The following is a 22,952-nucleotide window of genomic DNA, read 5'->3' as shown; positions in this document are numbered from 1 at the left end:
TCCTAACTTTATGTAAGAGCGTGTTCCTTGTAGGTGGAACAAACTCAGTCCGTTTCTAATGCAGAGTTTAGTGCTAATGGACCAATGATTCCGGGTCCCGGATATGTTTGCAGCGAGTGGTTGGGTAGTCCCATCCTAGTTTATGGTTTGAATTGTGAAATTACACTGCTTTGTCCCTTGGGAGAGTTGAGTGTGCTAAGGAACTCAACTGATTGGAGAGTAGTGTGTATCCGCAAGCGACTAAGAGCAAGCCCAATCAAAGCTTCGGAACATAGGTGATGCTGGTTCCCTTATAAGGAGCTCAGGGCATTAATTTCTAGACCGATCGGGGCAAGCATCACCTGATGCGAAAGCACATTGTATACCTGGTGGATGACGAGATCAAGCCCAATCATATTGTTTGAACATAAGTGCTACTAGGCCCTGGGTTTGTAGTTCTGCGCACTACTTGCCAGCACTTACCACCCCTACGGGTTCCTCCAGGATGTGTCCCCTGTGCCCTGTGGTACATCCGTTCCCAGGACACCTCTCCCCTGTTTCCAACCTAGGCCCTCTATCAGTGGTCCAATTAAGTCGGACCCATCTCCCTCACCTGTTTCCTCTTTGATCCTCTCGGGAAGGGTACACCCTAGGTCTCAAAAACCATCCCAACCAGCTGTTCTCATTCTTCTTGACCTTTCCTCTGCCTTTGACACGTTCAACCACTCTATTCTCACAAAGCGGCTCCATGATACCCTCAGTATCTCAGACCGGGCACTGGATTGATTGACCTCACTGATCGCCCTTCCCAGGTGCTACTGTGCTCCTTCACCACCACTCTCTACATGTGGTGTTCCCCATGTCTCCATCCTCTCGCCTTGGCTCTTCAACATATACCTTGCATCCAGATCTTTGCCTGCTCTCCTAATTTCCAGTGCTACGCAGATGAGACGCATCTCTTCTTCAAGCTCCCCTCCTCCTCCATCATCCCTGACTACCTGTCTGCTATTCATTCTTGGTGTTCCTCCAATGATCTGTCTTAATGCCAATAAGACCGAGATCCTTCCTATCGGGACACCCGTTACCAGTTGCCTTCTATATGGGCCCACCGCCCTCTCCTTCCACGTAAGCCACAAACCTTGGTCATCTTCGATTCCGGTCTCGCCTTCAATCCTCTCATCTTGGACCTTGCCAAAAAAACGCACTTTCAACTTTACCTCCTTGGAAGCATTCTCACTTTCCTTGCCTTCCCCCAGAAGCTCAATGTCTCTGGAGTTCTGTTCCTCTCCAGGCTGGATTACTGTAACAGCCTCTTCCTCAACTTGCCTCTTTCTTCACTCTGCCCTCTTCAACTATGTAAGAATAGGGCTGCAAGACTTATCCTTGGCTTCAAGCCCAGGGACCCTATCTCTCCAGCCCTAAAAACTCACCACTGGCTCCCGGTTGGTGCAAGGATCAAATGCAAAACACTTTGCATCATCCGCAAGGCTGTCTGGGGCCTGGGACCACACTACCTGCAGCTTTCTCTTACTAAATACACTCCTTCCACCTTTCAATATTCTCGCTCCAACTCTCTGCTGGTCAGATGCTTCTCCAAGCAGAGAACTGGGAGCAGATCACTCACCTCAGCTGGCTCCCTCCGATGGAACAGTCTGTCATTCACTCGCCTCGTTCTCCAAACAACTCAGTTCCTTTATCTTTTCCTCCCCCTTCCGTGCTAACCAACCCCCCCCCGCACACCCGGTCACTGAGATTGGTGCCCTAATCCCTCAAGAGTTCCCCCTGCCAAATCGCCCCGAGCAGACCTCCCCTCCCCTGCCCTCTGGGCCCACGCCTGCCTGTCGGGTGGTTAGCCTTCGCTCTGCACTTAACTGTTTGGCGGTAGACCTTCGCCCGGAACGTATCAGCCCATAAACGTACCTGCTGGTTTCCAACATGCACCTCTGGCACTGCCACACAACCCCCACTGTCGCCCAGAAAACACTAAAAGCACTTGACTCACCGACCGGCCACCCTTTTTTTTCTCTTCACTTGCACGCTCTGAATGTCACAAGGCCTAGTAAGCCTGTTTCCTTTTTATGCATTGTGATTTCTTTTTTTTATTTGCTCTCTTGTTCACTTCCCTTTTGCCTTGTGTGATACACTGTCTTGATGTAGCACCTTATAAATATCCAATAAAAAATGAAATCCCTCTCTACTTTCCTGCACTCCACTCCGGCCTACCCACCATATACCTATACCTACGCTATGCTTGTGTTACCTGAGTACTTCTTGTTTCCATCATATAAATAATTCACCTGACTTGGATATCGTTTGTTTTTTCAGAATACCATTGTGGTGGTTTCTTTTGTGGGGTTTATTGGGAGGAATTGTTCCTCCTGCAGTAAAGACTGACTGCTACTACAGCTACCATTGGAGAGTCTGGTCCTTTCTTTTTAGGTGACACTGTTATGCCATTAGGCTAGAAGTTTACAGCCCACAACAGAAGGTTGTGCAAAAATCTCCTTAACAAGTAATTTTTCAATCTGGTCTTAACCCATGACCTCAGCTATATACTTGTATCCCACTGTGGACCATCGAGCAGGGTTGCATCTTTAAGTTGAATTTTTTGTCGAGACCCGATTGAAGAAATTATCAGCTGGCCAAAAATGTGTCTTTTGGAGAATGTGATATGCTATTGATGGTTTTCTTCTTTTGTATTGAAGAGGGAGGAAGCCTGGCAGTGGTAGGCGAAACGGTGGAGGGCCTAGTGTAAAGGCGAAAGATAAGAAGCAATCCGGCACAGAGTCTGAGCAGGAGGTGGGTACTAACCAGACGTTCAAGGCATACGATGCAATTGCTGTGAGAACTTAGGTTTTAATTAAATAGGAGTATATGTACTGTATATTAACACATCAATATAGAAATATCATATTGCATGCAAATAGGTTTGGGGTGAATTCGCTAGTTCACCGTTACAGCATCAAAATCACCTGCCATATTTTATATATCTGTTAAATGGGATGAAAAGGAATGCTGGTGCTTTTTGCCACTGGCAAAAATAACCCAATTAAAGACCCAATACGTGCAAGTTGCACAAGTATAGTCAAGACAGTCTTTAAAAGTGAACAAATTGAATTGCAAATACATGACACTAGGCATGCTTGGGCACAATTACAATTTGCTTTGAATCTCATTCTTAAATAGGATCATCAATAATGTTCACCAAGTCTGTACTTGGCTAGCCACTGATGGCTTTTTATCATTCAAAAAAGGAGATAAATTGGATTTGATGAGATGGATTTCTAGAATGTAGCCTGGTGGACATATTTTTAGGAGGCCACCCTAGTTACAATGAACAGGGTAACTGCTACCTTGATTGGCTTTTTGGCTTGCCTCTCGGAGCAATCATGGCTATTCTCAGGAGAGTGAGTGTGGAGTCAGGGGTCCACAATGAGTCCACACAGTGAAGCACACAATAATTCAATTTAGACAGGTAAGTACAAAAATACTATATTTATTTTAGGCCCAAAACGCACACTAGGAAATGAAACCAGTAGGTGATATTACAATACACTAGATTAAAAAAATATTTCAAATGGATTATGTCCTCCAACATATTCCACATCTTTGGAATGTGTTGTCCATAGCTGTGTACTTCATAAACTTTTTCGGCAGAGGACGTCCTGCGTCGATGGCGTCGGGTCGATATCCCTCGAAGGCCTCCGTTGAGGGCGACGTCACCGGATGTTATAAATCGGACGCAAGGTGCCTGTAGCCTCAGTTCAATTTTTTCCGCAAACGTGTTTGCTTTGAGAACTCAGCTAGCCTCCTGTCTTCTTCGTGAATGTCTTCCTCTTCGACCCCTCCGACTCTGCGGTCTGGCTTCAAGACTTGCCGGAACTGCAAGTCTAAAATGTCGATCACCAACCCGCATCGCATTTGTTTGTGGTGCTTGGCCGAGAGTCACGGCACAGATGACTGTTCCAAATGCCAGTCGCTGACTGCTAAGGCCTTGCGGGAGCGTAAGGTGAAGCTTCAGGTAGGTAGGGGTTCCAAACCCTGTAAGTCCGAGGGTATGTCCACCGACAATTCGAGGGGTGACTCTGCGCGTCGGGTGGAGTCCCTGGGTTCTCGTTCCCGGAGTGGTTCCAGCCATTCGTCCTCGTATCGGCGTTCTAGGAAGCATTGTTACCGGTCGCCTTCCCCATCCTCCTCGGGCTGGCGCCGCAAGGAAAGTGGCTTGCCCGACTAAGTCCTCGACCCCGGAGGAATGGGCTGCCTTTTAGGGAGCAGATGTTGGCTATTTTCCAATTGCAAGGCACAGTTCTGTCCGCGCCTTCTGGCGAAGCCGGCAAGAGAAACGGTCTCGATCCGTGGCTCGCACGCCTTTGGGCTCGGGTCCTTGGCGCGATCCTCATCAGGAACCTTCGAGGTCCCTTTCAGACAAGGCTCAGGATGCTTGCAAGAGACATGCTTCCAGGTCTCGGTCCTCGTCCCCAGCGAGACCGCAGAAACCTGCTAAGGCCGCGAAGTTGGTGTCAGCGCCGTGTCCGTCGGATACCGACGTCTAAGCCTTGCCTTCGTATCAGCCCTCTGCACCATTGGCGCCTGTGTCAACACCGAAACCGTCAACGCCGAATCCCTCGGTGCCCTCTAGGACTTCAAGGATTTTTGGCCGAAATGTACTGTCGGCAGTACCTACGCATGTGCATCCTCCTAGGAGGGCTACTTCCAAGTCTGTGAGGCCTGTTATGGACTCCAGGCCCTCGGCTGTTCCAAGACAGGACTTTTTCCTCCCTCTGGATGACCTCTATGAGGAGGAGGAGAGGTCAGATTTTGATCTTGACCCTGTTGAGCCTGAGGGGGATCCTGTCTTTTCTGGTGACAGTCAATAAGAAGAGTTGAGGCAGACTCTTCAAGATGCCAGTGGGTTGGACACTTCTCCGGAAGTGGACTTTGGCAGGCCTGAGCCTGGGGCTCATGCTGAATCGTCATACAGGCGGCCAATGGCTAGGGTCACGGAGTATCAGGGCTGGTCCAGCCCTTCTGAAGCTTTTGTGTAAAATGATTGTTAGGCAGAATCCTGTGCAGTTCCCTTGGGGAACACTGCAAAAAGATTAAGACTACAGGAGTAAGCAGTAAACCCAATTGGTAGCAGTCTGCACCACCAAGATTTACCTGTAGCTGTGGCTGAGCAGTCGGACCTCGCTCAAGAAGAGTAGGGCAGTATATAGAGTATACACAGTAGGGCCAAAAACAAACGCTGACCAGAGCTTTGTATGAAAAGTATATAATTATTTAAAACACACTTTAGGCAATACACTAGCACTCTAAATCAAAAGCAAGTTAAAACACAGTCAGGTAAAGTATAAACCTCCCTTGATAACTATTAGACAAGTCAGAGTTAAAACACCACTATTTGTTAAAACCGATGTGAGCGCGTAACCTAGATGGCACTCCAATAGTTAAGTTAAAGGGAGAGAAAAAGGCAGGGCATAAAAATAAAACAGTTCCCAACTCTTTTAGATGTTCAAAGCAAGGGAGTAAAGGCAGTATACACTGTAGAGCCAAAGTTCATAGGCCAGGCCCACTTTAAATGGAGTAAAGCGAAATGTGCCCACGATCACACAGTTTAAAATGCACTAAGTCTTTGCAGAATGTTCAAAAGAGGTTGGGGTGATTCAAGAATTAGTTAGGTCTGTGGCCAACCCAGTTGGAAAGCCAAGGATTTAAGGGTCACCTTTAGCAATCCGTGGAAAGGTGGCCAGGCAGGACACAGTACCTTAAAGAGAGAGGAAGTTGTTCCTGGCAGTGGGTGCGGTTTGTTGTTTCGACCAGGGGAAGAGAGGATCTCGTCGAGGAGGAAACTTGGAGTTGAGGCACTGCACAGGGATGAAACCAGCCGCGGTGTTCGTTGGTTAAAAGGTGCGTTCCTTTTATTCGCGGTCAAAGTGGTGAAGCTTGGCTATCCGGCCACCGGGGTGCTTGGCACGGCGATTCGACCAAGAGACGTCTTTGGAAGGCGAAAGGGGCGAACTGGTTGAGCCCACCAGCTCAAAGGAAGGAGACTCGTCCAGCAGAAGATCTTCTCTTGTCGTTGGGAAAGTGGTGAGTTTGTTGCAGCAGGGCTCCACCGGTGGTGTCGTCGTTGCAGATGGCTCAGCTTCTTCCCTCTTTGGATTCTTAGGTGCTGTGGTGACTTCTGAAGTTCCAGTCCCAAAAGCCCTGCTTTTATGCAGAAAAACCCCCATTCAACAGCCAAGCTGTCACTCAAACATGCTAAGTGGTGAGCCGGGCGGCTCACCACTGGCCCAATCAGAACAGAGTGTGACTTGAGTTGCTAAGGCAACGCAGTCCAGGGGGCCAATTCCCCCACCCACACATGTGGAACCCAGACAGAGTGGCACCGGTTGCAGGGCTTCTGTGGAGAAGCCCGCCAAAAAGTGGAACAAAGGGCCCGACCTTGGTTGGAGTTACAAAGACCGACACAAACGCCATTTTAGAAAAGAGTTCTGGCGAAAAGACCCAACCGTTGATTTCATATTAAATAAATAAACCGGCGGTATCTGTAACATTACACCAAAAAGTGGTGCGTTTAAAATCAATGGGAAAATCACTGCCACCAGCCAGAAACTCTACCAGGTGGGACTGGACAGTGCCCCCTTGGAAACAGACCCAGGGGCAATCGAATTATCCCCTTCCAGTACTTCCACAATATGATGGTTTGTACTGGTTCTGTTCACAATTTTGGACTAGTAAAGTCAATGGTGACTTTACTTGCCCTGGGAGACAGTAGTCCGTCCCAGGGTATGAAGTCTATGTTTGGGGGTCACTATGACACCCCTATGTTACTGCACTGAGGGTGCTGTGTAACACATACACAAAAAACAGATAATACCGTATGGAGTAAAAGACCCCATAAGCACACAAAAAGTCAGAGACCTACCTCAAATCATGCCTAAGAGTGGGAGGAAAAGAGTCTCACTCTTAGCAGGAGAAAAAAACAAACCCCAAAAATCCAGCAAAGCTGCTGGGGGACTCACTAGGCTTGGGAAATTAGCCTTATAAGAGAATTCTCCCTAACAATGATCTAACGGACATTTTAGATCATGGTCCGTCCTCTGACCCAGTGTTACCTTTTCATCACACATTACAGAAAAGGGTGGCGGCTGCTTGGCAGTGACTGGAATCTCTTCTGGCTGTTAACAAATAATTAACCAAGAAATGCCACCTTTCCGGTAGCGACCCCAGCTACCTATCCATTCACCCCACTCCCGAGAGTTTGGTGGTTCAGGCGGCGTACCCTACCATCCCTCCTAATAGGGACGACAACTGCTTCAAAGGTTTGGCACGCAAGGTGTTTTCTGCCGGGAGTATGGCGCCTTGGCAAGATTTCCATACACTCTGTGGAACTGTTTCTCTTGCTGCTGAGCATATTGCCGAGGGGGAAGAGAGGGATGGGTTCCTTGCTCTCGTGCAAGATGGCAAGGGTGCAATGTGTGAATCCTTTCAGTCGGGTTTGGACACGGCCGACAGTGTTAGCCGGTCCATGGCTGCGAGCACCTTTCTATGCAGGGTATGCATGGTTGCGGAAGTCAGGGTTTGCCCCAGATGTGCAAGCCCGTCTTTTGAACATGCCCTTTGATGGCGCGCATTTGTTTGGCAGCAAGGCTGACGAGTGCCTTGAGAGGTTGCAGACTTCAAAAGCTGCGGTGAAATCTTTAAGCGCAGCTGGGCATCAAACTCTGTCTTTTTGTCCTTGGGGACAGCTGTGGGGGGGGAGGTTCTTTTCGTTACTACTCCTCCTTTGGTAGAACGAGAGGACCTGCCAGTCACAGGGGTCAGCTTAAAAGTACCTCTGGTGGTTTGGGAAATCAAGGTGCCATAGCCGCTCCGGCAGCTGCCTCTTTCCCTTCAGGCGCTGCAGGAGCCACTTTTAACAGTCATGAGGCCATGGGTTGGGGACAGACTATCAGCATCTCGAAGAATGGCGAGCCATTACGTTTGATGTGTGGGTTCTGGATACCATAGCCCACGGCTACTGCCTTCCCTTCCTAAAGCAGCCTCACCCCGGTGGATTGTCGTATCTTTGAAGCTTCCAGAGCTGCTCCTTGTGCAGGAAATCTTGACCCTGCTAGAGAAAGGAGCTATAGAACTGGTGCCTGTAATGGAGAGGGACAAGGGATGGTATTCCCCTTATTTTTTGATTCCAAAGAAAGACTGGGGTTCGAGACCCATCCTGGACTTGCGTTGGTTGAACAAACTTCTCAGGAGGGACAAGTTCAAGATGGTCACTTTTTCTCAAGTCCTCCAGGCTCTTCAACTTCAGGATTGGTTGGTGTCTCTGGACCTTCCGGATGCTTACTTTCATATGCCGATTCATCCAAAGCACAGGAAGTACCTGAAGTTTGCCGCAGGTGACTCTCACTTTCTGTTTCGGATCCTCCCATTCGGATTGACCTCTGCCCCGAGGGTCTTCACCAAGCTAATGGTGGTGATGGCAGCGTATCTCAGGGGAGGTGTGGGGGGGATTCACATCTACCCCTACCTGGACGACTGGCTGATCCGTGCCTGTTCTCCCGAGCAAGCATTGGATCACCTTGGTCTCACCTGCCCCTCCCTCCACAGGCTGGGCTTCTCCCTCAATTTCAGGAGGTCGCATCTGACACCCTCCCAACAGCTTCAGTAAATCGGGGCTGTGTTGGACACGTCCTTGGGGAAGTGCTCGCCTCCCAAGGTGAGGGCTCATCACATTGTGCAGATGGTGGACCAGTTTCAACATGCCCAGAGTCTCCGGGGTTTCGAATTCTCAAGGTTGCTCAGCCTCATGGCATCTTGCATTTTCCTGGTGCCAGAGGCCAGGCTGAGGATGAGATCCCTGCAATGGGTCCTCGTGATGCAGTGGTCGCAGTTCGCAGGCAAGATGTCGGATCCCGTTCAGATTCCAATCTCGGTCTCCCAGGATCTTCTGTGGTGGGCCAACGAAGGGAACCTGATGAAGGGGGAGCCGTTTTGGCAACCATGGTCGGAGGTGACGGTAGTGACGGATACTTTCCTCACAGGATGGGGCGCTCATGCCGACGACTTCACCGGCAGAGGTTACGTCTGCTTGCAGAGTGAATGAATTGCAGGCACTTTCATCCAAGCCACCCTTTACCGTGTTTCACAAGGATAGGGTTGTACTGAGGGTACGTCCTTCCTTTTACCTAAGGTAGTGTCTGAGTTTCATTTAAGCCAGAAAGTGGTTCTTCCATCTTTCTATCCCCCTCCTCATCCTGGTAAGGAAGAGGAGCATCTCCATAGGTTGGATCCTAGGAGAGCTCTGAGCTTTTATATTTCTAGGATGTCCCGGGTCAGAGTAGGCAATTAACTCTTTGTGGGATATATTGGACACCGATTGGGCCAGGCTGCTACCAAGCAGACATTGTCCAGGTGGATTACCCTCACCATTACTGAATGTTACCGATTGGCGGGTAAGGACCCTCCTGAAGGGTTGCGAGCTCATTCCACTAGCGACGTGGCAACTTCCACAGCCCTACAACAGGTAGTTCCTATTAGGAATATTTGTTATGCAGCCACATGGGCTTCTATCCACACCTTTGTTACTCATTAGTCCCTGGATACGACCCATGGCCAAGATATGGCCTTTGGTAAGGCGGTTCTTCCGCTATCTGATTGGGTACTCATTCTTTTCCCTCCTCCATTTTCTGGTACTGCTTTGGGAGTCTGTCAAAGATGTGGAATACGTTGGAGGACATAATCCATTGGAAGAACAAGTTACTTACCAACTGGTAACGTTCTTTCGATTCGATATTCCTCCAACGTATTCCACATCGTCCTCCCAGCCTTGCAGCTTACATTTCCGAAAGGCTATGTGCAGTCAAGCAGGCATTGGATTGGTGCCACACGTTATGGGGGAAAAAACATAAACTGAGGCTACGGGCGATGTGCGTCCTATTTATAACATCCGGTGACGTCTCCCTCGACGGAAGCCTTCGAGGGACATCGACCCAACACCATTAGCGCAGGACTCACTCTCCTGAAAAAGTTTCCGAAGTGCACAGCTGTGGACATTACATGTCAAAGACGTGGAATACGTTGGAGGAACATCCATCGAAAGAACGTTACCAGTTGGTAAGTAACTTGTTCTTCGAATGGATTGTAGATCTGCTTGGCTCACATGCTATGCATAGGCCGACATCTAGTGGTAGTCGGGAGAGTATTACTTTATTTCTTTTAAAAAATCAAAGGGACGTCAACTGGGTGTCAGTAATACTATACTCTACTGGTCCTTCACGCGTCTTGCTTTTTTCCACCAACATAGTCTGATACAAGTTGCAGAGTTTCCATCTGGCGAACGCCTTTTAATATCTAATTTTAATTGTAGACTTTCTCTTTCGTTTTGATCGCCGTTGCATGATCTTTAGCAGCTTTCGAGGATGGAATCCTAGTCAATGACTGTATTTATCGTCTCATCGGACTTTGACTCCGGCTTACACAGGCCTCGGCACTTAACAGTAGGGCGAGTGAGGGGAGGTCATAACTTTCTTCTCTTTTAGAGAATGCCTAATCTTTCCCTTCCTTTCTATCGCTGTGTTGCCAGCACCCCATGGTGGGAAGAATTCTCAGAAATGTGCTAATTCCCTTCTACCTTGGAGACCCCCAGCTCTTTTACTTGACTTTAGGACTTTTTAATTTTTATTCGAGAGAGAGAGAGAGAGACCTTTTTGCCACTCTCTCATATTTTACTTTGATTTGAACACTGTTTCTTTTGGTTGTGGACTCTGACAAACTCCATAGGCGTTGTATTTTTATATTGTGACACACAGCCCCTTCAGAGTCAGAGGGAAGCCTTGCAGATTGCCCAAATGTTTAATTACCTACTCTTGGTTAAACAACTGTTTCCAAGAGCAGTTAAGTGAAATTGACTTTACTTACCTTTTGTAACTTTGTAGACCCAGCACACACTAGCTTATTTAGAGTGCTGGAGGGGTTAATTAGTATCCCCTTTGTCTACCTTCTCATGTAATATCATTTTTATGCTAACCTTTCTACAATTAATGTCTGGTGGCAATGGTTTACTTTTTCCTACCATTTGTGTTTTAACTGCAGGCTGCGTTCGCAGCTGCAGTATAGCACCCATGTGTGCCCATTTCGTCAAAATAGCCCCAGTCTTTTTTGGGCATGTCTTGTTGTAAAGGTCCTTCTTGAGATTTACTCTGTGTGCCAAACCTGGTTGGTCCCTTTGTACGTTTTGTCTTTGAAGCCCGCCTCGGGCTCCGGTGTGTCTGGCAGGGCAGTAAGTGAGGGAGGGTTCCCAAACTCGCTGTGCTTAGTCTTTACAGGATTGCACCCAAAGTTGATTGGCCAGGTGGCTGTCATTAGAGGACAGCCACCCTGCTGTGAGTGACAGCGAGGCTGCGAATGAATGGGAGTGACTTGCATAAAAGGTGTGGTCTTTTGCAAGGAGGGCAGAGTCGACCACTGGACAAAGGAATCCGAAGAACTTGGAAGAGAAGCTTGCTGTAGCTCCTGGACCATTGGGTCGCCCGGTGAAGCCCTTCAGCATTGCAGACGCTCCAAATTCACCTAGACTAGAGAAGACCAATCGACCCTAAGACTAACTCGTCTGGAAATCTTCTTTGCTGGCTGTACTTCCATTGCTGCTGCAGGAACCGAAACACCAGAATCGAGTGCACTGTTTAAGCTGGACCCGAGCTCCAGGAAGATCTTCCGGAATCCCTTGTAGCAGGGCTGACCAAGCCTGAGCCCCCTCAACAGAATGCTGGACCCCAGAAGCAAGGAAAGTCCATGAGGTGTCCAAGAACCGTGGTGGTGCTATTCGCGAGAAGCTGAAACCGCAAAATGCTGCTGATATGAACTTTGCCCATTGCTGACATAGTGCAGGAGTCCCCAGACGTCCTCCCTCTTTGCTGCGAACAAAAGGATCTGCCATACTACAACAGGAACAGAAGCCAACTGTAACCAATTAATTCAGATCTAAGGTACTGTGAACTAAGGGGTACTTACCTCATTTTTGTTTAGCTTGCTTGCTCTCAGCCTTTTGCAGAGTTGCTTGCAGCTTTGCCCATCAGAAGCCTCCCAGTTTGTGGCCCAACAGTGATTTCATTTTCTACAAAGCTCTCTAACATTGTGCAATAGTTTTTACTTCCCTTCAAGAAGTGCCTCGGCTCCCCTAAACTTTGCTCAATTGACATTGACTGTAATGGCTCCCTGAAGACTCTTCTAACCTCTGACTTTGTGTTTTGATCGGTCCCTCCAAAAAAAGATGCATTCCTTACTTGTATTGCTGGGAAAGGGTTAATCTACATTACATTGGGGGGTTCAAAAGTGCTTCCCTGTTTGAGAAACTTGTTAACCGTTGTTTCCTTCCCTAACCTTTTCTTTTTGGCTCAGTATTGCTCTAAATGTACCAGTGATAGATCAATGTCCAGTGTCCTAGTTATTGATGTCACCTCAGGGTGTAAGACGTGTCTGTGTGCCATCCCAAAGGGGTACCTACTGATTTATTGAAACTGAGATTGTGTATTTTGAAGTAGATTTAAGTGTTAAATATTTGCTCCCTTCTAAAGAAGGCTTATTCAAACTGACTGTTAAATTAATAAATGTTGTTTAATCCAGCAACCATTTGGATACTGTGCAACTCTGTCGCAGCCCTACAGCCCACATTGACACCTCTTGAGATAAGCCTGGCTGCTCAGTCACTCTACCAACTTGTGTAGTACAGACTTATACTAGAGGTTGGGTTAACTATTTCCTAGAGGAAAAGGCTGGTGCAGTCTCCCACAGGGTACTGCATACAATCTTGCCTAACGCCACGTATTATGGAAAATGCACCTTTTTAAAAATGTTGTCCTACTTGCAACCAGAAGTATCCCTGGAAAGACGCGCACAGTGTTTGATCACTATCTTCCTAGAGACCACCCGGAAAAACACTGCAAATCCTGCACGTTTGTTTGGCCTAAAATCTTAAAGGATTGTAAAACAAAATGCTGGGACCACCACGCCATGCAGGTCAAAGCTGCCATTGACGTGGAGGGAGCTTCCAGTGATGGCAGTGTCGGTGTCCTAAGTGACGCTGAGGGCGATCAGGACTAGAGATTCCCGCATGCGAGCCGCCGACTCCATTAAGCAGGCTGGTGTTCCTGTTACGGAGACTACACCCAGCGGCTCAGGCACTGATGCTCCACGCCACACCAAACACACATCCCACTGCCGACAGTCGACCGCATCATCGACCGTTGAAGCCCACGTAGTGTCAAAGGGAAGGTCCTCCAAATCATCCCTGTCCTCTAGGCCATCACGCTCGCCGCATGACAGGCTGGCTAAACAGACATCTGAGTCAGTTTCTGACATCTCGTCTAGAATGGACCACCCTCTCGGGCGCCGAAGGATGTGCATCCCAAAGTGCTTCAACAGCCCCTTCCACTACCTCTAGGATGAGAGAACTCATCAAGAAACACGTACCAGACACTCTTAAGTCCAAGGCGTCAATCTTCTAAATCTTTGCCCCTACCGTTACTATCCTCTTCCATAGTAAAAGCCCTTCTCTTTCCAAAGACACTCTTTCGGGGGCCATGCAACACAGACGGTCTGCACCAATAGAGGGTATCCCCACTACTCAATCTAAAGGACACCCCTGTTCCCTCATTGGTTCCTAGTTCCACTTAATGGACTCCAGAGAGTTTTGACATTGTAATGCAGAGAATATCCTGCTTCATGAACGACTTTGACACCCACCCTGATGCACTTACTAGCCTCAAAGGGCCCTCTCCAGAGGAAGCACCTAAGGATCAACCAGCGGCCAAAAGACCACCTTTAGAGCCCAGCACCACACAGGACACACCTCAGGGCCTATTCTTTTTTATAGACACCTCAGGTTCTCAAGGTCTGGGGTCTCGAGGGGATCAAGGAATCCAATATGATCCTGACCAATATTACGTCTGTCAGCCAATCACCGAACCATCAGGATCAGCCAGTGGCTTACTCCCCAGTAGATGACCATCTCCAGTACAATGAGCTTCTTCTCAAGGCTGTAGAACATTTTAAAATTGACACAGGAGGCCCATGTGGGTGATTACTTTGTAGAAGACCTTCCTGCGGACATATTCTGCGACACAATTCATTCCCCTAATGAAATCCCTTCAAAGACTTATTCAGCCTTCCTTACTCACTGCTAACCTTATGAGGGCAGTTAACCCCGCATTGAGAGAATTTTCAGACTGGCCTCTTCTGACCCCCTATACATCAGGGGTCAGTTAAAACTCGACTCCCTCCTTACCACCATAAGGAAGAGGCCGGGCACACTGCTAGCCTCCGCAGAGGCCCCTCCTGATGAGGAGAGCAAGAAAATGTACACACTCGGCAGACAGGTGGCCTCCTCGGCTGCCTACCAGGCAAGAATTGCCAATATACCCACCCTTTTGGCTAGCTACAATTGCCATAAGTGGGACCAAGTGTTAGGGAGAATTTTCTTTTCTGTGCTAATTCCCTTCAACCTTAGAGACCGCCAGCTCTTTTGCTGGACTTGGGGCTTGTGAGGGTTTTTTTTTTCTCCTGAGTGAGTGGGACCTTTAGCTCACTACCTCATGTATTTTTCCTGACTGTGATTTTTCTGTTACTGTTTTATGGAGTCTATACAAAAAGCAGATGCCTATTGAGTTTGTCAGTGACAAAGCACCTTAGGTGCAGTGCCACTGAAAAGTCCCTTGGACTTTTCTAAATGTTTATCTATTTTCTTGGGTTAACTACTGTTCCCAAGAATAGTAAGATGATCCCTGTCTTACTTTCCTCTTTGTGGGACCAGTACACACCACCTTATGTGGAGTGCTGGAGGGTTACTTAGTAATCCCTATCCCACTTCTCATGTAACAGTTTTTTGTTACACTAACTTACTTTAAATGGCTGGTGGCAGTGTTTTCATTTTACTACCAGTGTGCATTGTTACTGCAGGCTGAACCCTCAGCTGCAGTACAGCACTCATGGGTGTCCATTTCCCAAGATGGTATTTTTCTGTTAGTTTCTTCTGGGCTTTTACTCTGTTAGTTAAAACTGGTTTGAGCCCTTTGTGTGTTTTTGCCTTTGGCAGGCTTCAGCCCTGAACCCCGCCCAGACTCCAGTGTGTCTGGAAAGACAGGAAGTGAGGGAGGGTCCCGAAACGTACTTGTCTTTTGTTTCTAGGTATGCCTGAGTGAAACGAGTCCTGATTAGGCAGGTGGCTGTCCCAAAAGGACAGCCACCCTGCTGTGTGATTCACAGCATAGGCTGTGAATGAATGGGAAATCTCATAAAAGGCAAGGTTTTTGGGACTAGAGGCAGAGTGGACCACTGGAGAGGAACATCCGAAGAAGACGAGACGCCAGCAGCACCCTCCTGGTCTGCGAAGTGCCCTGTGAAGTCCTGCAGCTGTGCTGACCCCATTTTCGAATCGACTTGGAAGACCTGTACAGGACGACTTCCTCCCTTGGGCTGTTGTGATCAACTAGCCTCAAGACCAGCTTCCATTTGGTGCAATCCCCGACTTGCTGTGCCTCACTAGAGCTGCAGAAGCCTAATGCTGGGGTCTTGTGACCATTGACGAGTGCATCGTCTGGGGAAGTCCGAATCCAGCCAAAACTTTGTGGGCATCCCGAGGACCCTAAAGAGACAGGAAATCTTGATCCAGAGTCCCCTCACCAGAGTCCAAGACTGTGGGAGCAAGCTTCTTCCAACCAGAGACATTTGTTCTTCATTGACACGGAGCAAAAGGTGCCAAAACACTGAAGTGCCGCTGAAACCAAGGAAATCCATTGCTTGGGAGTCCATTTCCCGAATACTACCGCAGGAGCCAGTCAGGAGTCCTTCGTTTTGTCACAACGACCAAGGTCCAGGAACAAGGTCTGCCAAGCTGTAGCGAGGAGGAATCCAGCTGGAACATTTTTCTTCAAATCACAGGTACTGTGCGGCTTGGTGTTCACCTTTTAGCCATAAATTGTGCTTTATCTTGCGAAGTGCTTTTGTTCCACTTTTTGGAACACATTTATTAACATTTAACATAATACATAAGCATATCAAAGAGAAAACATTCTATACATGAACCATAAAGAGGGAAAGGAGAAAAAGAAAAGAAAAACAAGGGGGTGGGGGAAAATCTTCTCATAACACCAACCAAGGTCACAATGAGTAGAAAAAAGCATCTTGAGGCAAACATGATTTTCAGATTCCTTCTACAGGGCACATTCTATCCTGTAATAAATCATATTACATATGTATTAACATTACTGATCTTTAACAATTAAAATGAAACATAAATGTCTACTTTGCGTGGGCCTTCACGACACAGGATGCGAGATTAGGACAAGTCCACATCCAGGAAGGCCTTCCAGATCTTATAAAAAAGTAGGCCTATTCTTTTGCACTGAATAAATTGCACTTTCAACATTGCATGTATAATCTCCTCCAACCAATTGTTTTGTCAGAAAACCAGCAGATTTCCAGTTACTTAGGATCAGCTTCTTCACCACTATGGCCCCTTTTAAAATCCATGTGGTCTGATGTTGATTCATAGATTCCAGCAGGGTGGTTTCTCCCAAAATTAAAGTCTCAAAATCAAAGTCTAGGTTTTCCTTGAGCACTTTGTGACGGTGATCTCACTCCAGAAATTTCTCACCTTATGGCACTCCCATAAAATGTGTTCCATTGTGCCGCGAACGTGACCGCATCCCTAGCGGTTGTCTTTTAATTTCTGTTCCTTCATCCTGACCGGTGTCCAAAACACACTATTCATGATCATGACTTGACGGGACCTTTCTCCTACATTCAGGGACATTCTTTTGATATTCGCACAGAGATCACTCCACCTATCTGGTGTCTTCTCCTCCCTCAGGCAGCTAGACCAGGCATTCAGGATCTTTCCATTCCCTTTTGTAAAACTGCTCAGCAAATTGCACATCTTGGATGCTGAGTGATCATTGGCACCAATTGTCTTAACGGACCATAACTCAGATTTGACCAAAGATGGTAAGTTCACTGCTCTTCAATTTTCTTTACTCTCCATATGTGTAGGCAGCTCATTTATATTCTAGTTTCAGTTCTCAAAACGTTTTCCATCTCTCTCCTACAAAGAGGTCTTCAATTTTTTTGATACCAGCAGAGAACCATGCATGCCAGAACAAGACTTTGTCTGCCTTGATAGCCGGGTTCATCCAAACAGATGAACCGTCCGTCTTACCACGGGTTAATTTTGCTGCTATTTTGTATGTTCTCCAAGTGGTCCTTAGTTTGTTTAAAACAGAATGGGCACCCCACTCAGTTGTGGTGATGGAAAGAAGTGCCCAAGTATCTAAGGGGCCTACACCCCTTGCCTCTGCCTTGGCCCAATCATCTTCCACATCATTTATGAATATGCCATGACCTGTCGTAATGAATATGCCTGATATTATTCGAAATTCTGAATATTCAACCCTCCTACGTCCTATTGGAAGTACAATTTCCAGAGTTTTAATCTTGGCGTTTTTATACCATAAACAAATTTGTAGGATGCGATCTACCCTTTTTCATGTGCGTTTACTGACATGAAGGGGAATCATGCTTAAAACATAGTTTAAATTTGGAGCCAATATCATTTTTGTAGCACTTACTTTACTACCAACGGATAGGTTGAGCTCATTCCAACAATCCACTTCTGATTTCATCTTTTGTATCACTGTATCCAAATTCAGGCTTATGGCTCCCAAATTCACAGTAATCCATATACCTAGATATTTTATTTTTGTCGGGCACCATCTGAAGCCTAAGTCCTTCAGCAACTTTTGTCAAGTGTGACACAGTAGAGCCTCTGATTCAGACCAATTGACTTCATAATTTGATACTATGCTGAATTCTTCGATCAAGTTCATCAACTCTGAAAAGGAAGAAGCGAGTTCCTGGACGACCAACAGCAAATCATCTGCGTAAAGCCATAACTTTTGGCATATTCCATTGTACTTGATTCCCACAATTCTGTCAATCGATCTGATGGCTTCTGCCAAGGCTCTATCGAGATCACAAAGAGTAAAGGAGACAAAGGGCAACCCTGTCTTGTTCCCTGTTGCACTTCGAATCTTCCAGATATAACTCAATTTGTGTTGATCTCAGCAGTTGGTTCTTTATAGAGCACTTTGACCCAACTCTCAAATTCAATGCCAAAATTATTCTCACCATAGTATCCACCAAGAAGCTCCATTTCACAAGGTCAAATGCCTTTTCGGCATCAAGAGACGAGGCTCCTGAGTCCAGTTTAACTTCTGACATTCCTCCAGGGTGAGCAGCAACTTCCTCATATTCGATGCCAAGACTCTACCCTTGATGAAACCTGCCTGATTTGGATGAATGAGTATTTTCTCCAGCCTGTTGGCCAGGATCTTCAATAATATTTTACTATCTCAATTTATTAAGCTGATTGGTCTATAGATACCTGGGTCGAGTTCAGGTAACCCTGGTTTATGCAGAAGAGAGATTGTAGCATTTCTTAGAGTCGGAGTCAGTATTCCTTTTGATTTACTGTTCACGAACATGTCTCTCATTAGTGTTGATACATTTTCTGGCATCACACGGTAGAATTCAATTTGAAATCCGTCCGTGCCTGGGTCCAGACTCCAGACTCCAGATTGCTTTCCTCATCTCTTTAAGAGATATCTGAGTCTAAAAAGTCTCTACATTTGACATTTGCTTGATCTGTAGGGATCCGAAAAACTGGTCCAATTGATCCGAGTCCATTTGAAAGGGATCACTGTATGTCCTCGTAGAAGCATTTAAAGATTTTATTAATTTCATTTGGATCCCAGGTCAAACCTTGATCACCTTTAAATGGCATTTATTGATCTGTTTGCTTCCCTTAACCTGTGAGCCAGTAACCTACTACACTTCATAATAATTACATTTTGGCCTAAATAGTGTGAACTGCGCCTTATTACTAAGATTCTTGTTCAAGTCATATTTCATTTTCATCAGTTTTGCAGATTTCTCCGCATCATATCCACACATTAGGTCTTTTCCCAAATTTTTAATAGATATTTTTAACTTTTCAGCTTCATCTCCTTTTTTCTTTCTAATACCAGACAATTTCATGGTCACACCACGCATCACACATTTGAAGGCTTCCCATGCAGTATCAATCACCACCTCGCCATTCAAGTTTGTTTTAATATATCCCTCTGTCTCGTCTATCAACATATTTGTTTAAGCCATCCTCTTGCAAAATCATGGTATTTAATCTCCAAACCCTTGATTTATTCGATGAATAGCTGAGAGAGAGAGATCTAATGCAACGGCAACATGGTCAGAAATAACGATGGCCTTGATTTCACAACTTACTGTATTTTGAGTTACCAAACCTGATGTCAGCACGTTGTCAATACGAGAGTAAACATTATGGGCACCTAAATGAAAGGTATATTCCCTCCCAGTGGGGTGTTGTAATCTCCACAAATCGGACAAACCAAAATCTTGTATCGGCAAATGCAGAGCTTCCCTGTCCATTTGGCTGCTCCTATCCAAAGCTGGGTCAACTACTAGCTTAAGTCCCCGCATATCATCAAATTCTTTTTACCCGAATCCAGCAAACAACGGCCTAAACAATTGAAACAACGGCCTAAACTATTAAAAAGAACACCACTGTTTAAATTGGCAGCATACATTTTACAAATGGTAAATTCCAAGTCTTGGATCTGAAATGTGATTGTCAACCAATGACCCTCCTTATCCATTTTAGAACTTATGATCTTGCCTCGAATTTTAACCAAGGTCTACACCCCTCACAAACTTTAACTGTAAGTTGAATGAAACCTCTGTCCTGCCCAACATTTCTCAAACTTAATGGCCTCGTCGTTTGACAAATGAGTCTCTTGTAGAAGTATAATAAGTTGCCTTAAGATGCCTCAAGTGTGTTACAACTTTCTTTTTTTTTTAATGGGGGTATTTAATCCATTAATGTTCCAAGACACCACATGCACAAAATATTTTGTCAAATTACCATGTACTGCCATATTTGACCTATGAGAACTGACCTTACTAAAATCAAAAAGAGAATTAGAAAATAAAACAAAAGTCCAAATAGACCAGGCTGATGAAATATTCAAAACACCTAAACTATACCTAAAAAACATACCATAGCACGGAGCTGCACCAAGAATAAGAACAAGTAATTAAACTGTGTTCACCGTCCCTACGGTGAGCTTACATCTCCCTATGATCCTTGAGCCAATGAAACAACCTATACTACACACCTCTTCTGGAAGAATATCCTAGCTAAAATGGTTAAAAGTGCAAACGTGTAGTTGAGCATTATTTAATTGTGTGTACAATTAATGAATCAGAAAAGTGTGATGACTTTCAGCACTTAGCAATAGTGGCCTAACCCACCTTTTGAGATATATGTATCTCCTTAGCGAGCTTCCCTCACCAACAACCAAGGATGTGCCGTGGTTTTATAAATGAATGTAAAGCTCTAGTAGTATGTATCTGAAAGCACGCTGTGTAAAATTAAGATTACTTTATACCAGTAAATGCGTTTTGATGGACTTTGGTATATATTTTCCTACAATGTCATGTATGTAAAAACCCTTCATCTTAACGCCCTGGATTATACTGCATGACACCAGACGTATTCCTCAGCCATTGTCATTTTCCGTCCTAGAAATGCCAGCGGAGTAAACAGATAAGCCAATACATCACATGTCTCTTAAATGTGGTCAGTATGCTGTACTTATTTTCTCCATCAGGATTCTAAACCCCGACACAAGTCTGTTAAATATTATGTGACAACTCACCAATGGATAAAGGTAGCTAGTTCCACCATGTAGTTCTCACTGCTATTCACCTAAAGTTTATCCCCAGCCAGAATACCCTGATGACTAAACCCACATAAATCCATAGATCTTGGAACCAGTGCAAACAAACACTGACCATTAGGGGTCCTATCCCACCGCCACCACTGTAGAAAAATGTTGCATCTGTTCCCGATGCAAGTCTCAAATACATAATAAGCTGACCTCCCATTGTTCAATGAAAACCGATCATGTCAAGGCACACAATTATCTGTAAACTACATTTGAGTAACTGCCTTATCTGCCGGCCCAGCATTGACACTGTTTGGGAGAGATGTTTGGATTAATCTTAATGTTGCATTCCTATCGATAATCCAATAATCCCTTTCTCATACAAGACAGCACTTCGAGTGCAGCAATACGAGTGCGTTATGGTGCATTCCTCATTCAGCCTATTTCATTTACATTTCTCTTCACGGTTTTCACAAAGTGCCCTGAAGTATCTGAATTATGACATGGCACCCATTTGCTTACAGTAAAACCTATGCACACTAAACACCAATTTTATTGCAACTTTCACTAGAAGTGATTAGATTTCAGTCCTGGAGTAGATTGTTTGGCAAAACTATTCAATCAAAAAGAGAGAGCCAACCCTGGTTTCACCCTCTACCATCTCCTTCTATAGGGTTCTTAACAAAATGTGTAGGTCTCCCAGTGTAAGATTGAAGGTTCAATGTGTCATAGCAGAGTTTTACATAATTGTAGCCCATATCACATGGGCTTAAACTATTCTATCCGCCCTAGGCAGCATAGACAATAATTAGGAATCATGGTTGTCTGAGTCGAAAACATTCAGAGAGCTACAGGTTACGGACCCCAACCCTAAGGAAACGCTGCATGAGTCTGGTGTCCAGAAAAAGGGCCTGTTAGGGAGAATTCTTAGAAATGTGCTAATTCCTTCCACTTTAGAGACCCCCAGCAACTTTGCTGGATTTTGAGGACTTGATTTGTTTAAAGGAATGGTTCGCCCGAAATTTTTTATTTCAAAAATAGGCAATATAAAAACAAAATTGGCATTTTTTTTTCGAAGTCCCTATGTAAAATTTTGAGCAATTCAAGCTCAAAGATAGCACATGGGGGCATCCATTTTGTGAAATGGATGCCCGCCGCTGTGCTCGCTTTGGCTTTTGCGGCACTAATGAAGGAAAAGCCAGCCAGCTGTAGTAAACAAAAGCTACCACTGGGTGGCGCTTCCTTCATTGGTGCTGTACGCGGAGGACGGGGACCGGAGACTACAGGCAGAAAAGCTGCAGCTGCATCTCGGTAAGTGCTATTTTTTTAATAAAAATAAACACTAGCTGCGTTTTTTTTTTTTCTAAGTTTTCCGGGCTGGAGAAGCCCGGAAAACTTAGAAATAAAACTGCAGCTTTAAAAACGTATTTGTTTGGGGTCGCTTCACGAGTGAAGCCCGCCTCTGGCTCCAGGGTGTCTGGGGTAGGCAGGAAGTGAGGGAGGTGCCCGACTCCCTGTGCTTAGTCTCCTAAGAGACCCAAATGCACTCTGTAGTGATTGGCCGGCTGACTGTCCGGCAAGGACAGCCACCCTGCTGAGTGACTGACAGCTAGGCTGGAATTAATGGGAGAGAACTGACTAAAAGGCGAGGCTTTTGGCTTGGAAGGCTGAGTCAACCACTGGACGAAGGAACCGAAGAAGAACTTGAAGACGCCTGCTGCAACTCTTGGACCATTGCTTTGCCCGGTGAAGCACTGCTGCTTTCTGAAACTCCAAATTCGTGTTAACAGAGAAGCTCCTGCAAGGACGACTTGGTGGGACCAATCGACTCCAATTAAGCCACCTGGACATTACCTCGGAGCTGGTTGACTTTCCAGTTGACTTTCCAGAGTTGCTGCTGGAAACTGAAATACCAGGGAGAGGAACACCAGTTTGTGTGCGTTGCTTTTAAGCTGGCAAAAAGCTCAAGGAAGTTCCTCCGGACTCCAAGGAAGCAGGACTGACTGAGCCTGAGCCCCATCAACAGAGTGTGCCACCCCATAAGCATGGAAAGCCCATCTCGACAGCCAGGAACCACTGTTTGTGTCATGATGCCTACCCCCGGGCATCAGGACCAAGCCCATCAGCTCCAGGAGCAGGCATCCAGACACTTATTAAAACCCCAACAGCCCCGGC

At 46.1% G+C, this 22,952-nt stretch overlaps 1 protein-coding gene across 1 annotated transcript in view; it reads left to right on the top strand.

Moving 5' to 3' along the window:
• DRAP1 (DR1 associated protein 1) overlaps positions 1-22,952 on the top strand; it is a 245,443-nt gene that overhangs the window by 191,202 nt on the left and 31,289 nt on the right. The window contains exon 5 of the mRNA XM_069644811.1: positions 2,685-2,778. Coding sequence (XP_069500912.1) covers positions 2,685-2,778 — 94 coding nt within the window. The remainder of the gene's footprint in view (positions 1-2,684; positions 2,779-22,952) is intronic.

Source organism: Ambystoma mexicanum, chromosome 2p (genome assembly GCF_040938575.1).
Source record: "Ambystoma mexicanum isolate Mex_15411 chromosome 2p, UKY_AmexF1_1, whole genome shotgun sequence".
NCBI lineage: Eukaryota > Metazoa > Chordata > Amphibia > Caudata > Ambystomatidae > Ambystoma > Ambystoma mexicanum.
The sequence above is the reverse complement of the archived record's forward strand: the minus strand, read 5'-3'. Positions and strand labels throughout refer to the sequence as shown.